The sequence below is a fragment of the Kwoniella shandongensis genome, chromosome 8 (assembly GCF_008629635.2).
Source record: "Kwoniella shandongensis chromosome 8, complete sequence".
In the NCBI taxonomy this organism is placed as follows: Eukaryota; Fungi; Basidiomycota; class Tremellomycetes; order Tremellales; family Cryptococcaceae; genus Kwoniella; species Kwoniella shandongensis.
In genome coordinates this window covers 1,304,098-1,318,256 of record NC_089294.1, presented here as the reverse complement: position 1 = coordinate 1,318,256, position 14,159 = coordinate 1,304,098, and the positions used below count along the sequence as shown (strand labels likewise).

Here is a 14,159-nt window from a genome sequence, read left to right as displayed (position 1 = left end):
GGGTCAAGACGTTGTAGGAGTCACTTGTGGTCGAAGTGTCAATCACAATGATCTTCTGCTGCTGATTACACGTCAATTCACTTTTATCGCAAGGACCTCGTTGGATATCCGTGCCTGGAAACGAAGCACGAGTTGGTGGTGACGAACGAGGCGCAAATGCACCCTTCAAACACACAACAGTATCAAAGACACTGTAATATATATCCATCTCATGCACTGACTACAATTAGATCGTCCTAAACGTGTATTACAACTTCATACCGAACAACTTCTTCTTCTTCTTCTCTCCAGGCGGTGCCTCGCTCTTCCCCTTCTTCGACCCGTTGCTTCCTAATGACATGTCACCCATACGATCGGTAATGCTCGAAGCGAACGAGCTGGTCTGTGCCATTTGTGGCTTTTGCATGTTTGGCGGGATTGAGCCTGGAGGTGGGGCGACAGGCGGAGGACCGACTGGAGGAGCCCAATGCCTTAAATCGAGAATACTGAGAAAGCGAGTCAGCAAGTTGCAAAAGGGGGCAGAAGACGATACCTCGAGGCCTCACTTTTGGTACGTCGTCGGTCGCCCTGGTGCCCGATTCGGTCTGCCCGGGGCCTGAGGATGTATTTGTAAGGCATTTGGAGGGTTCGAACCTACTCCACCTCTACCTATTGCCCTCAAGCCCGCACAATACGTCTCCGGTGTGAGAACGTGCGTTGATCCTGCCCATTTTGAGTCAGCTCCATGACGAAGACATCCCGACCGACGCAGACCCACCAATGAAAATCTCCTTCCCTAACGCTTGACCCACAGAGTATGCACATCGCATCTCCGAATAGGTCATACCACCGGCAACGAAGATGATCATCCTCTGTCTGCCTTCCGTGTTGTTCATCCTAGCTGATGGCGCCTTGTGCCATGTCGGTCTCGCGCTTCGGAGGGAGCCAGACGAGTTGGGCGGAGCTAAGGAGGAAGATCCTCCTCGCAGAGTCGCAGTTGCCTCCGCCGGAGCATCTTTGACATAGGGGAAAGTTGTGTGATCTAATCGGTTGTTGTGTTGATCCTGACTCGCGAAGTGTGAGTTGTTGATGGCTCAAACAGAAGTAAACCTACTCACCTCGAGCACCATTTGTACCACTGGCTTATATCTCGACAACTCATACTCTCCTTCCTGGTTAGACGGCTTCTGCTTGATACGTGATTTCGAGGAACGAGAATTGTCCTGGAGTAGTTGATCAGCATCGACTGATCCGTGTATACACACTGAGAGCCACTAACTTTGATCACTTTCACACCGAGATGTATCAGATTATTAACCATATCTTGCTCGGAGATGGATAATCGAGCGTGCTGATACAGCCGTCTTCGATCTTCGTCGGCGACACCATCTCGGAACAAGATGTAGAGAGCCATTATTCGTACTTTGTCGAGCGATCTGTGCACCCAGTCAACCGCTGGTCCGTTTGATGTGAACCCTGTGACTTACGAAACGTTCACTCGGTCGTCCAAGAGTGGAACCATCTCCTCTACCAGTGTCTTCGGTGTCTTTCCCTCCGATGTGTACCCGGTAGCACAGCACTATGTAGACTGACGTCAGCTGATAGTGCACCGGAAACCGGCGAGAATGATCAACTCACCTGCTCGACGTTGGCGACCAGAGACAGCTTCTTCTTTTCAAACAACGACATACACTCCTGTGCCATATCCAGATGGAGCGAGAACTGTTCTCGTTGCGTTTGGAATTGAGGCAAACTCGCTAACATGTCTTTCAGATCATCCACATTGACCTGACCACCTCTGCGACGCTTTCATATCAGCTCCTCGTTCCGACAAGTACGCAGTGAGAAGCCTCACCCCCTGAAACCTGCATGCTCGGTTGCAAATTTGTTGAAATCCGTCATGAGACTGTCGATAGCATCTTTCATGTGCAGATGTCTGACTGATACCCATACGGGGTCCGCTTCGGTGAGTTCGGCAATCTTCTCCTCGGTACCACCAACGGTGTTGGTATACTTATATCTACCCGAGATAGTCAGCTTAGTATCCCGTAAATCAGGAACCAAGCAACTCACTTGTAGTGAATACCGTCGTCGATCTTTAGCAGATCGTTTACCATCGCTTGATACCAGAACTCATGGAGTAGGGGAGCAGCAGGGTCCATCGATCTGTCCACCACAAACAACACCGCTCTTGGTCGACTCGAGGCAGGCTATTATGACAATGTCCAAGATTAGCTTTGCGGACAGATATAGGAAGAAAGGGACGGTAAACTCACCGGGAATTCCGGGTTATTGGTCAAGTACTCATCTAAATCATTCTGAACCTGGAATGCAATCTTTTTGCTGAGGTGCTCGCCGAGCACTTCAGAAGGTCTTTGACTGGTCGCTCCCATGGCTGATCTCCATCTAAGACTCTGTGGATTTTGCTGTTGGGCGGGAGCAGCCGCTTGGGCGGTGTGAGCGAGCGGACCGAGTGGAGGATGGTGGTGCGGCTGATAGTATCGTATATAAGGGTTCTCCCCGACCGTTGCTAGGAGGTTGAGGATCTGCACACATCGGAGTTAGCTTTGCTGCATAACGATCGAGCGACATAATAGCTTACAGAGCGTCCGGTGACCTTTATATCGTCCTCGAAAGCTTCCATCGCCAAGTCTGCTGATGCAGCTCCTCCCGGTGAACCAAACATTGTGAAGAAAGACCATGGGCTTTTCAGCGTAAAGACACGGTCCTCCAGTGCTACGATATTGAATCAGCTTCAACAACTCCCGTTCTGCGATGTGGACAGACAACTTACCCCAGAAGTTACAGTATAGCTCCACGAAAGCCTGTAAGACCCCACCTTGTAGGCCGTCGGTCAACTTCTGAGCAAGGTGATCGTCAATGCCTGAAAGGAACTACATTAGCTCGACCATTATGGTATGTACGCGAATATGGCACCTCACCATCAATGAAGTACAGATGCGCTGATTTGTACGTCCGTCTGCCGAAGGAGAAGTCTGCAAGAATACGGTCGACGTTCTGAGTTGTGGGGGTGAGGAGGTAGATGGCGTCCACGGACATGGGCGGACGAGGTGAGTGGAGGGGTTCAACGGCTGTGACAAACGAGAAGGTCAGTGTTTACATTACGACGGCCTCAAGCAAGCATGGCCGTACGTCTTTGGACATGACAGTTCGCGGTGTGGGAGGAAGTCGGCTCCATCTGATGTACTCACATGTGACATTCTGTTGGAGGATATCAAAGTTATTGTACACGGTATCCAGCAATGCTTGGGAATGTTGATCCGTAATCAATATCTTCCATGTCCCAGCAGGTATAGACTGCAATGCCGAGGTGAAGCCTATGCAGGGGTTTAGGAGGGGATCAGCGTTTGTTAACGTGTGTATGTGGACGGTCGCTCCGGAGGTCATAGCCGAAGGAAGGCGTCACCACCCCTTTGTCTTTGACAGGTCGTGCGACCGATATGTCTGGTCAGATAGGAGCGATTCTACTCACGCGCTTTGAGGAGATCTTTCAGCGCCATGGTGGAGTCGAGACAAGCACAGGTGACAAGAGGGAATGGAGATGCGAGTGTTGAAAGAAGAAGGAATACAAAGAGTGAGTTGTCAATGTCAGACAGATATCCCAGGGATGAGGTCATGCGGTGTGTCCCCTTTTGTGTCCTCCTGCTCCCCTCCACCATCAACTCGCGTTTCAGAACCACACAGACTGCCAGGAAAAACATTTTCCAAATCCACTGTTTGATATTTCATTCAACATTCACTCCTCCATCACACCCGTCTCGTGTTGGGACTCATTTCAGCATCGTCAAGATGGACGCGCAGGTCCTTCAGTGTCTTCAAGCTACATTATCGCCTGAAGAAAGTACGCGAAAACATGCAGAAGAGCAACTACAACAGCTCTTCTTAGTGTCAGGTATGTCGCGTCGCTTTCGATGTGGTCTGAGCTGAGTTGAGCTGACTTTTGTACGTGTTGGTTGAGCAGAGGGAGGATTGAGCTTGGCAAGATTGATGGTTGCTCAAGATGTCGCTTTACCACAGAGACAGATAAGTTCACCATTGTATCGACTATGGGCTTGTCAAAGCTAACATCACCTCTTGACGACCACACTCTGCGGGTGTGTTGTTGCAGCAGTATATCAACCAACATTGGACCCCGGCTTCAGCGACTTTTCAACAGCCCATCACCCCTATCGAGGTGAGGAAGCAGACTTCTGATGTCGCTGTATGTGTTTGCTGACGAGCTCTCTCATGTCAGGTGAAAGGGCAAATACGACCTATCATCTTCAGCGGATTGTCAGATCCTCAAAGCAAAATCCGTTCAGCGAGCGTATGTCCCAACCGTTCACTTCTCTTCTTCAAGTATATACTGATCTGGGCCATATTAGGCATTTGCCCTCTCTGCTGTCGCCCGATTCGATTGGCCGGACGACTATCCCGACCTTCTCTCGCAGCTCGTTGCCCTACTCACAACAGGTTCACCAGACTCGGTCCATGGAGCGATGCGCATCATCTCGGATTTCGTGAGAAACGATCTGAGCGAAGATCAATTACTGCCAGTGGTACAAGAGTTGTTACCCGCCGTACTTTATATCCTCGGAAACCCTCAGGTGAGCTGAGTTCTCAACGGTTCGTCTGGCGCAGAATACCCAGCTCACAAATTTGACATTCCCTGTGTCAGAGTCATTCCTCTTCCACTCGAGCGTCGACCGTACACGTCTTTCGACAGGTCATACGGATGCTGGAGACCGTTAAGGATGAACATCCTCAAGCTGTGAGATCAGCAATGGATAGTTTAGGTCCTGTGTGGCTCGGCGCTTTCACGCAACTGCTGTCCAACGATGCTGGTGTTGAAGTCCAGCAAAGCTGGGAGAGTTTGTGCATCAGAATAGAGATCTTCAGAGTGAGTCGCCTCCCTCTCCACCGACGACTCCGTGCTGTGTTCTGAAACTGATTTCTGCAATGTAGACATTCTCACTCTTCTTCAACGCATTCCCCAAAGTCATCGCACCCGAATTACCCAACTATATCAGATTATCGATTCACAACCTCCAATCCCTCTTACCTGTCTTCACTACCTTCTATCTTTCCTCAGATCCTGACGCCCCCGAGCCTCCCTCACCGACATCAGATGCGGGGATGATGGACCCAAAGATCGATATAACAGATTTGGCATGTGCTATCTTCGATTTCCTCACCCCGGCCGTGAGGACGAAGGCTGCTCCTGCGATCATGGTGGAGGGAGAAAAGGGTTCGGAGTTGATGGAGAGTACAGTCAGGATAGTGTTGGACTACACACAGGTTACAAGGGAGAATGTGAGTCTTTGTTGGACTTCCCTTTAGGCGAGAGTTATTACTGATACGAAAGCGATGTAGGAGGAAGAGTGGATGGAAGACGCCAACGCTTTTGTGATCGACGAGGATGACGAGACTGAACAATACAGTATACGGACAGCAGGATGTGATTTGATTGGAGTGAGTCTTGGATCCATCCCTGCGAACGTATGTATTCTGACGCACTCGTAGTCGGTGATGGACAAATGGCCTAGACCTGTCGCGACAATATTGCAGTCGTTGACGCAACAAAGAGTAGCGGAGTCAGCCGCAGCCAAGCAAACTGGAGATGCTGATTGGTGAGTGAACTCTTTGGCTTCCGCTGGACGATCTCACTGACTTTATCGGTGAAAGGTGGAAACCCCTCGAATCGGTGCTATCGCTACTCGGCGGTATCTCAGATGATGTGCGGAATGTGATTGAGGACGACGAAGGGGCGAGACGTCCACCGAGCTTCGACGTTCAGTTCCTATTCGATCAGGTCATTCCCGGTCTATTGAGTCAATCAGGTATGTAGGTTTTGAGTGCGTATGCTCAAAGTGAAGCTGAGTATGATTTCACAGAAACCCCTTTCCTGCAAGGACGAGCATTCGTCTTTGCTAGTCATTATGCTGCTCTACTGTCCGATAGTATGGCAGGACAGTATCTCGCTGCGGCGGTCCATGCCCTAGACTCGCCCGACGTGACAGTGCCAGTGAAGATCTCCGCCGTCAAGACAGTCAAGAAGTGAGCTATGCACAAATCAGTTGATTCGATTACTGACGTCTTTACTTCTCTCAGCTTCTGTCGCTTCGTGGACGCTGGGGTCATGCGACGGCAATCTGGCAAAATCCTCACCTTGCTATTGCCACTGCTTCAACAAACCGCCTCCGAGACACTTTACCTTCTCCTTGAAACGATCCGCGCCGTTTTCGCGCTTGACCAGGACTTATTGAATGGCCAAACGACGCCAGAGGTCGCTGAGCGGATATACGAAGTCTGGCTCAAATTTACTGATGGTGAGTCGGTCACCTCTGAGTACCACGAGCAGCGCTGATACTGTTCGATCTAGACCCGGTCACGACGGCTATCGTTGCGGAGATATTTGAAGCTCTCACCAGTCTTCCATCTCCCGACATCACCACTTCCTTAGTTCGACATATCGCGCCTAGATTGGCTGAAGTGATATCGACACCGGTCACTGATGAGACCGTCCATATGCCTGGCGAGGCGGTACAATTGGCCAACAGCTTGATCAGAGCTAGAGGGGGACCGCTTGAGCCGGAACTGGTTGGCAGTGTGACGGTTGCCGTGATGGGTATCTTGAGGGAGACAGACGATATGGATGTCATTCAAGTGAGTAGCTACGGCCTTTGCATGAGATCTGCGCTAACAAAGATACAGCACGGAATGATCCACCTCACCTTGGTAGTGCGAAAAGATTGCGATAAGATAATCCAATGGTAAGTGGACATATCATTGCGTCCCACGAATGTGTTGCTGATGCTGAGATCAACCATGAAGGCATGATTCAGAGGGCAATAACGGTATTGCGAGTATCTTCCAACTGCTCGGTCGATTCCTCGCACCTACATTCTCTGAATCAGGCGGTATCTTCGTCGGTGAACTCATCATGCACCTTTTCAGAAAAGCGGGAAGCGCTATGGCGCCTGTCTTGCCAGACCTGTTGCGAGCTATCGTAGCCAGATTAGCTACAGCGAAGCTGCCTTCCTTCATTCAGGTATGTCCCAGACAGCTGTTGAATGCTCCCACCTTGCAGACCGTAGCTGACATATCTCCGTAGACGCTCGTGCTTCCTTTCGCATACCTATTCGGTACTGAACACACCCAATCGACCATCGACCTCCTCTCCCACTTCTCTGTCCCCACACCTAGCGGTCCCGAGCAAAGTGCGCTCGATGTCGTGCTTTCAGCATGGTGCGAGACGAGCGATACGATAACCGGAAGCTGGAATATCAGAGTGAGCGATTTGGGTATGAGCAAGTTGTTTGCTCTGCCCGCCTCAGGTGGTGGGGAGAGGTTGAGGGAGGTGGTAGTGAAGGGGGATTTGATCATCTCCGAGGCGAATAGAGATAGTCAGTCCTTTCCTCCAACCAAATGGGATCACATATCTGTGCTAACAGACACATTTCATTCCAGCCATCATGACGCGATCGAGGACCAAAATAAGTAAGCTTCCGCACATCGTTTGCACCGCCAGTACTAAGCTGACCTCCCGTTCAGATCCCAACCAATACACACAAATACCGTTCCCGCTTAAAGCTCTCAAGCTCATTCTGAAGGATGTACAGGCGGAGCCTACGGCTAAGGGCAAGGGGAAAGCAGACCTCGACATAGAGGAGGACGATGGGGTGAGTGACGGTCTTGCTTTGTATACTGTCGGCATCGGCTGATGATCGTGGCATTTTAGGACGAAGAATGGGACGATGATGATATCCTTGGCGGGGGTGGCGAGGTTGGAGAGTTCGACTACTTGTCGTGTGAGTATGAAGAGCATATCTTGGCAGAATGTATAGTCCAGGACACTGACATTCTGTTCGGAATGACAGCATGGCTCGACGACAAGGGCGGAGAGAACGATGCGCAGGATGACGATGAGGATCTGAAATCTGATCCTTTGGCGCAAATAGACATGGGCGTGAGTGATCTCTCAAATGCCACCCATTGCGAATACGCCTGTCTCGATCAGTGTATCTTTTTATCGTGAATCGAGCAGCGGCTGACGATGGTGGTTGTTATTTACCTCAGCAACACCTAACGGAGGTACTGCGGCACTCGTATGCCAGCAACGAGAATGGGTTGCACGAGATGATAGATGGGTTAACGGATATAGAGAAGGGCATATTGAGGGGTGTGTTGACGTTGTAGCGAGTACCCATCCGGGGGCCGGATAACCGTATGCATATACAAAATATACAATAGAAGCATCGACTAAGGAGAACTGTGCATCCTCCATTTCAGTTTGACCTGGTACAGTTTCACCATCTGGGTCCAATCGTACCTTGCTATGCATACTGAAACGATCATCTAGGTAGAATACTTATCCTCTCAATTTCACACCGCCCTTCCCGTTGCCAAACACATTCCCCCCTTTGATACATATGATAACTCTAATGCATCGCTCCCATGTCATATGGTCCTTCATCCTTCAGTATACCTCACTATCTGTCAACAATTGCTGTTCATCATGACACTTTTCTTCTTTACTCCTCTACTGTGCACCTTCTGAACTATGCAGTGTTAAAGAAGCTTTGACTGTTCCTTTGACAAGGAATCGCTTGCCTGCTGGCCGTGAGCTACCCTCAATCTCACAGTCCAGGACACCTGTAATGTAGCCTCCAGGGGTATAAGGCTTGAAGATTGTGTATTTCTTGCTGGGCCAACAATGTCTATCTTTGTGCACGCGTACCAGATCTACTGAGAGCCTGGGTGAGTCAGGATCTGCAAGGCGTCTCAAATTGACTCTCCTGATGTTGAGCTGTTCCTCATCCATCAAGTAGGAGTACTCCTTGCCAGTATCCAAAGCCTCAGTAGAAACTGTGATACCTATTTTCCATACCAGTGTCTGCTCCTGTTCATCTTCATGTTGTCCTCTCCATTCATATTGAGATCTCTCACTGTAATTGACCACACCAGGGCACACCCGAACAGGAATGCTGGTTGAGCTCTCAATGAGAAAACTTCGGGAGTCATCTTGTTTTGCTGTATCACATTTGATGTGCTTTTCCATCTTATTGATTGCACGTTCAAGCTGCTTTGTCACCCCTGACTTGCTGCCTTTCTCAAAAGGTCTGAGCTGTAAGCCCTCAAGTGTTCGGGCAGTTGTTGAGAGCTCAGGACCAGGGCCTGCTGTAGGTGGTTGATGGCTCCCTCTGTGATACCTTCCACAGCTATCAGCCAAGTTTTGAAATGAGGTATTGCTTGTGCCAGATAGGCAATATTCATGTGCAGGTGACATCTGATGGTCAAATGGTTGAAGCTCAGATTGACCTAAGACTTGTGAATGGGATGTGATGCTACTTGTGTCACAAGATTGAGGCTGAGTGGGATGCTTGTTGTGATGTAGTGAATAATGTGAGAGTGAAGATCTAGGGTACTGTCCATCCCTAGATGTGATGTGTGATCCTGCAACAGCATGAGATCCTGGAGTCACCAAGAGTTCATTTTGATGACCTGGAAAAAGAGATCAAATCGCATGATCAGCTCACATTCAGGAAGACCCTGCAGTGCTTACAATGGCGGCAAGAAATTGTCAAGAAGGCATGCAGAAGATAAGTACAGCAATGGGTGTGTTTTTGTCGGCCCCATTGGAGTCTATGCTTATCTGGTAGATATGTCTTTTTGACACGACTTTCATGATAGGCACTCCACCATGGGATTACAGATGCTTACCTGCTGATTCAGTTCCATTTCCATTTGGATGAGATGTGCTCACAAACCAGTCAAAGCTGGAAAGAGGAGGAAGACTGAGCTGAGTTTCAATACTAGCTTCACCACCATTCGACACATCCTCCAACGGAGTCCCTACATTCTGTGCTCTGGAATGCCCTTGATTGGGATTCATGCTATGCTGTCGGTCAAATGACATGGTAGATTGTAGTCAAAATGCGGCCTATTGGCAGTGATAGTAGCAAGATATGAGTGAGATGAGCAGTAATGGCTATGATTGAAAAGCTGTATTGCAGACTAAAGTGGTGGTGGTGGACAGAAGATAGATTATGGGACTCAGAGCAGACCTTATAAGTGCTGCAAAGACCCTGTCACCCTTAGCAATGCCAGCAGAGATGTAAAAGGATGACCAGTCTGATACAATGCAGATACTGCATGTCAATGGATCTTTGAAATATGAACCCAGGCCTACATATGACACAATGATGTTGATAGACATAAATGACATAATTGACATCATAGGGCATACCATAAAGAATGCACAAATATCATGAAATCGGTGAGTAACATGAAACAACACTTGTGACAGAAAGCCTAGATTCTGATTGACCTGCAAGCCTACACTTCCTCCAAAGACATGGAGAGTATCTGAGATTATCGATCACATGATAACCTGATTCAGCTGAAACCTATGTCACTATCAGTCTACGCAATACCCACATGTATATGAGAGCTATCTGTCAGAGTATAAACATAAGCATTTCCATCTATCCGCTCTTCTATCATATGTTCTCATTTATGTTGAGTTACATTCTACTATCTCCGCCAGTGTATTGAGTTCAACTGAGGGCTAGTTGAATCTGAATGACGGATGGGCAGGATTACTAAAAAGTGTTCTACAGGTCTGACAAGAATTGCAAAAGTCACGGCTAGGGCATCAAGATTAATACCATATGATAGTAACCATCATCATAAGAAGAAGGCCTTTCCTCAGAGACGACCATTCAAACACCTATATACAAAAGTCTTGCATCAGTCTTCATATGCAATACCATAGCATTGTCTCAAATCGCACATGTGCTGATATATAACCTGATAGCACTCCATGGTCAAATGAGTACACTGCTTATGCAATACTGCACATGTAAATTCTTTGCCCTATGTACAGTATAAACCCAACTTACTAAATCTTGCTATTTGGAGCATTTCCTCCTACATCTCTATACCAACTGCTTGATGCCCATAAACCTGTCAATTACACCCCTTCAGACCTGTTCTGACCTGAGGCTGCTAGTTCTTCACCAGTGGGATTGAGTGTAAAGGTAAGGTGAACTGTCCCCGGTACATCCACCATTTCGTTTCCTGGCAGGAGATAACCCTTGAATTTAAAATCCATAGGACCAATGGAGTACACCCCGTTTGTTTATGGCTTGAGAAAAGTACATGTGTGGCTTGGGATCTGATACTCATTCATGAAACAACTGACAATGTGTGATGTAGCCCGGTTGTCTTTTCCTTGCTTTGGATTCGATCCTTCTGGCAACGCTGTCATTCTGTTCACGGTGAAACTAGTCTGTTCTTGTAGAAAGGAGTAATCAATTCCGGCTGTTGCTTGGCCTTCTGATGAGGTGAAGTCCATCTCAAAGCATGTTGTCAAAACAGGCAAGGTGTATTGCCCATTTGCTTTCACATCCGTGTCAATCCACCTGTTTGCGGGCCCTGACTCCAATGTACCATACTCAAACTCGATTGGGATGCTGGCCAGTGACGTGATGCAGCATATTCCCTCGCTCTTTGTTCTCTCCAGATGTCCATCTCTTTTGGCTTTGTTGATTGCTTTAGCAAATAGTTTGACAGTATTTCCTAAGAGCCGAACATGAGTCCTTTCTGTAGCTGGCAAGCAGAGACTGTTCTCAGTTGGATTGGCGCTTTGCACAAGGAGCTGACTGCTGGCCTGGTCAGAATGCTGATCATACAGAGTATCTCTTGATGCTCCCCCTTGCCAGTCATCAGAGGCAGGTACATTTGCATCTTGGTAAGAAGGTTGAGAGCGCAGATAGCTTGGGTTGATCGGAGGAAGTCTGTAGTCAGGATCCTGATGGTCAGACTTCTGAGATGATGATGATAGTGGTGCTGGAGTTTTGAGCATTACATGCTGAGCAGGTGCAGAGCCTTCAGGGAGTTGCGTGTTAACCAGAGTATGCAATATGCAGCATTGTCACAACCTGCTCACCTTGCCATTGAGACATGTTGACGGGATTGGGTGGAGGAAGGTGTCTCCTGGAGACACCACTCCGTTGAGAAGCAGATGACTCTTTCTCTGCATTTGCATCAAGTACATGTTGGGGGAAGTGTACAGTGGTGTTTAGCCAAGAAGACATGGTGTTTTGTGCAAAGCAACAAGGATGACAACGAAGAAACTGATGTTTGCAGGTATCAGGACTGGCTGAAGAATATGTCTGAGGGGAGATGAGCAAGGGCAATCCTACTTGGTATATATGTGCAGCAGAAGCACATATACCTCTCCAGCATTGAAAGGAGGTACAAATCTGACCCTATATCTCTTGCAACATCTCAAAGGTGGTACTTACAGCCACTAAAAGGAAAAGTGTTACATGGAAGTTTGAGGTAGGTGACTACAACACTACCCCTCTGCGCAGCAGTGTTTGTGCTGTAACTGTATGTGTGATCGGTCATCGATTTCGGTTTGGCAACCAGTGTGATAATTTGCCAAGTGATTGGATGAACCAGCAGGAGCCACTCTCAAGAGACTGGTGTGACACTCTAACCTGATATTGTTTAGCCAGTGGTTGACTTTGCTATCAGCATCACACTGGGATAACAGTCATGACAATCTGGATCTTGCTGGAGAACCCCATTGTGGTACAACAAGGTCTGTCGAGGATAGGAGCGGACATCGACGGAGACTCCGCTGAGTCATGTGAATAGTTAGAGCGAAAGTTGACGGATGCTCGGTGAAGCTTTTGTTGAGGGATAAGATAGCTTCTATGAGAGGAATAGAGGAAGATGTTTGATACGCTCCTAGTAACCGACCCGACAACCTAGTACACTCTCGACAGACGCTCTACCGACCCATGACCTGGCTTCCTCGGAAGGAACGCCTTCAGGTTGGCGGAAGTTAGCACTCAATTCACATATCTTTTGCCTTTCCGTAGTATTTTAGTTAGTTAGACTGTAGTTAGATAATCGTATAAACATATTTCTACAGCAAATATGAGACATGTACGCATACGACATGCTATCCTACTTCGACTTAGACGCAAACGACTCTCGAACGAAGTAATAATGCAAGAGCGGTCGAACGAGAACCGAACGGTTAGCCCCTTCTCCGTCATATCTCGGTGGTACCACGCTTGGCCTACTAAGAGACCAACGGTGGAGTGCTACAACGTGATAACCTAACTGAGCTGAATCTTATGTCACTGTCAGCCCTATAATGTATGTTCAACTAGTCGTACAACATTGGATGCAACTCAAAGACATACAAATCACTTTTTCACCCTCTTCACTCCATTGTTCTTAAAATGCACGCCATTTGCATTCCCTCATTGACAGAGAACCTTCTATCCTTCTGTTATGACTGGTCATACCCAATAGTAGTATATGGCATACTTTGATCGCACATCCCACTCTTATCTCTGGACCAAGCATTGTAAAGAAGCACTGTAGAGAAGGACTGTAAAGAAGCACTGTAGAGAAGCTTTGTAGAGAAGCACCTAAGAGAAGCACTATAGAGAAGCACTGTAGAGACATTTGCTTAGTAAGGTGACCACAATTTGTTTTGGTGGAAATAAGATGTAAAAGACCATACTGTTGTAGAAACATGTTTTGATCCTTCTTCCCAATCATCAAATATTCATCAGTTACTCCTTGACCTCACCTTCAATCTCCAACTTGTACATCCTTGTCAGATCCTTCCAAGCTTGTCATCACCACTTTCGACCAAGTCACAAGTATCCAGTGGCAAACCTCTTTGCCCCTCACTCGATAAACTTCTACTTGATATCTGTCTTTTACTCATTGGAGGTCACCAAGGACAGATCATAACAAATCGTGTCTCTCTCACTGCAGTCACATCTTGAGCAGCACCAGATACTCTGTCCCCTGGAAGTTTTCTTGCCTTCAATCATCATTGTCTACCTATCAAGCTCTCATCCACTATGCCAGCTGAATCTTACACTGATGACGAGATTAATGCAGCCATTTATGAGTTGGAAAATGAGAGAAATGCACTCATCCCTGAAGAGATGATCAGTGGCAATGCCGGCTCAGTATTTGGAGGTGAAGTGTCCCAATCACAGCCTCATTTTCACTCCATCAATTATCCAGTTCAGCAGGCTGGCAATGCATGGAAGGTCTCAGGTGGGCTTCACCTTCAAATCATGTTCACTATACTGACAAAGCATCTGCAGGAACTCATTTTCACCAGGGTGACTCAG

The 14,159-nt window shown here is 47.9% G+C and overlaps 2 protein-coding genes across 2 annotated transcripts; one reads left to right on the top strand and one right to left on the bottom strand.

The window, feature by feature from the left end:
* Positions 1-247: 247 nt before the first annotated feature.
* CI109_104919 (uncharacterized protein) lies at positions 248-3,500 on the bottom strand (the record flags this gene model as incomplete). Its single annotated transcript, XM_032007418.1, has 15 exons — positions 248-485; positions 546-702; positions 758-1,043; positions 1,098-1,202; positions 1,259-1,415; positions 1,467-1,558; positions 1,618-1,777; positions 1,835-1,999; positions 2,053-2,189; positions 2,256-2,525; positions 2,582-2,715; positions 2,774-2,863; positions 2,922-3,071; positions 3,192-3,317; positions 3,473-3,500. 15 exons carry the CDS (start codon positions 3,498-3,500, stop codon positions 248-250), a joined length of 2,295 nt encoding a protein of 764 aa, XP_031858324.1.
* Positions 3,501-3,789: 289 nt separating this feature from the next.
* On the top strand, positions 3,790-8,178 carry CI109_104918 (uncharacterized protein; the record flags this gene model as incomplete). Its single annotated transcript, XM_032007419.1, has 21 exons — positions 3,790-3,892; positions 3,962-4,054; positions 4,143-4,174; positions 4,235-4,306; positions 4,365-4,586; positions 4,658-4,879; positions 4,945-5,292; positions 5,353-5,451; positions 5,503-5,609; positions 5,665-5,819; positions 5,874-6,036; positions 6,091-6,308; positions 6,362-6,645; positions 6,694-6,752; positions 6,814-7,030; positions 7,094-7,385; positions 7,450-7,479; positions 7,534-7,661; positions 7,721-7,790; positions 7,860-7,948; positions 8,059-8,178. The coding sequence occupies 21 exons, from the start codon at positions 3,790-3,792 to the stop codon at positions 8,176-8,178; spliced, it is 3,123 nt and encodes a 1,040-aa protein (XP_031858325.1).
* Between the last annotated feature and the right edge of the window lie 5,981 nt (positions 8,179-14,159).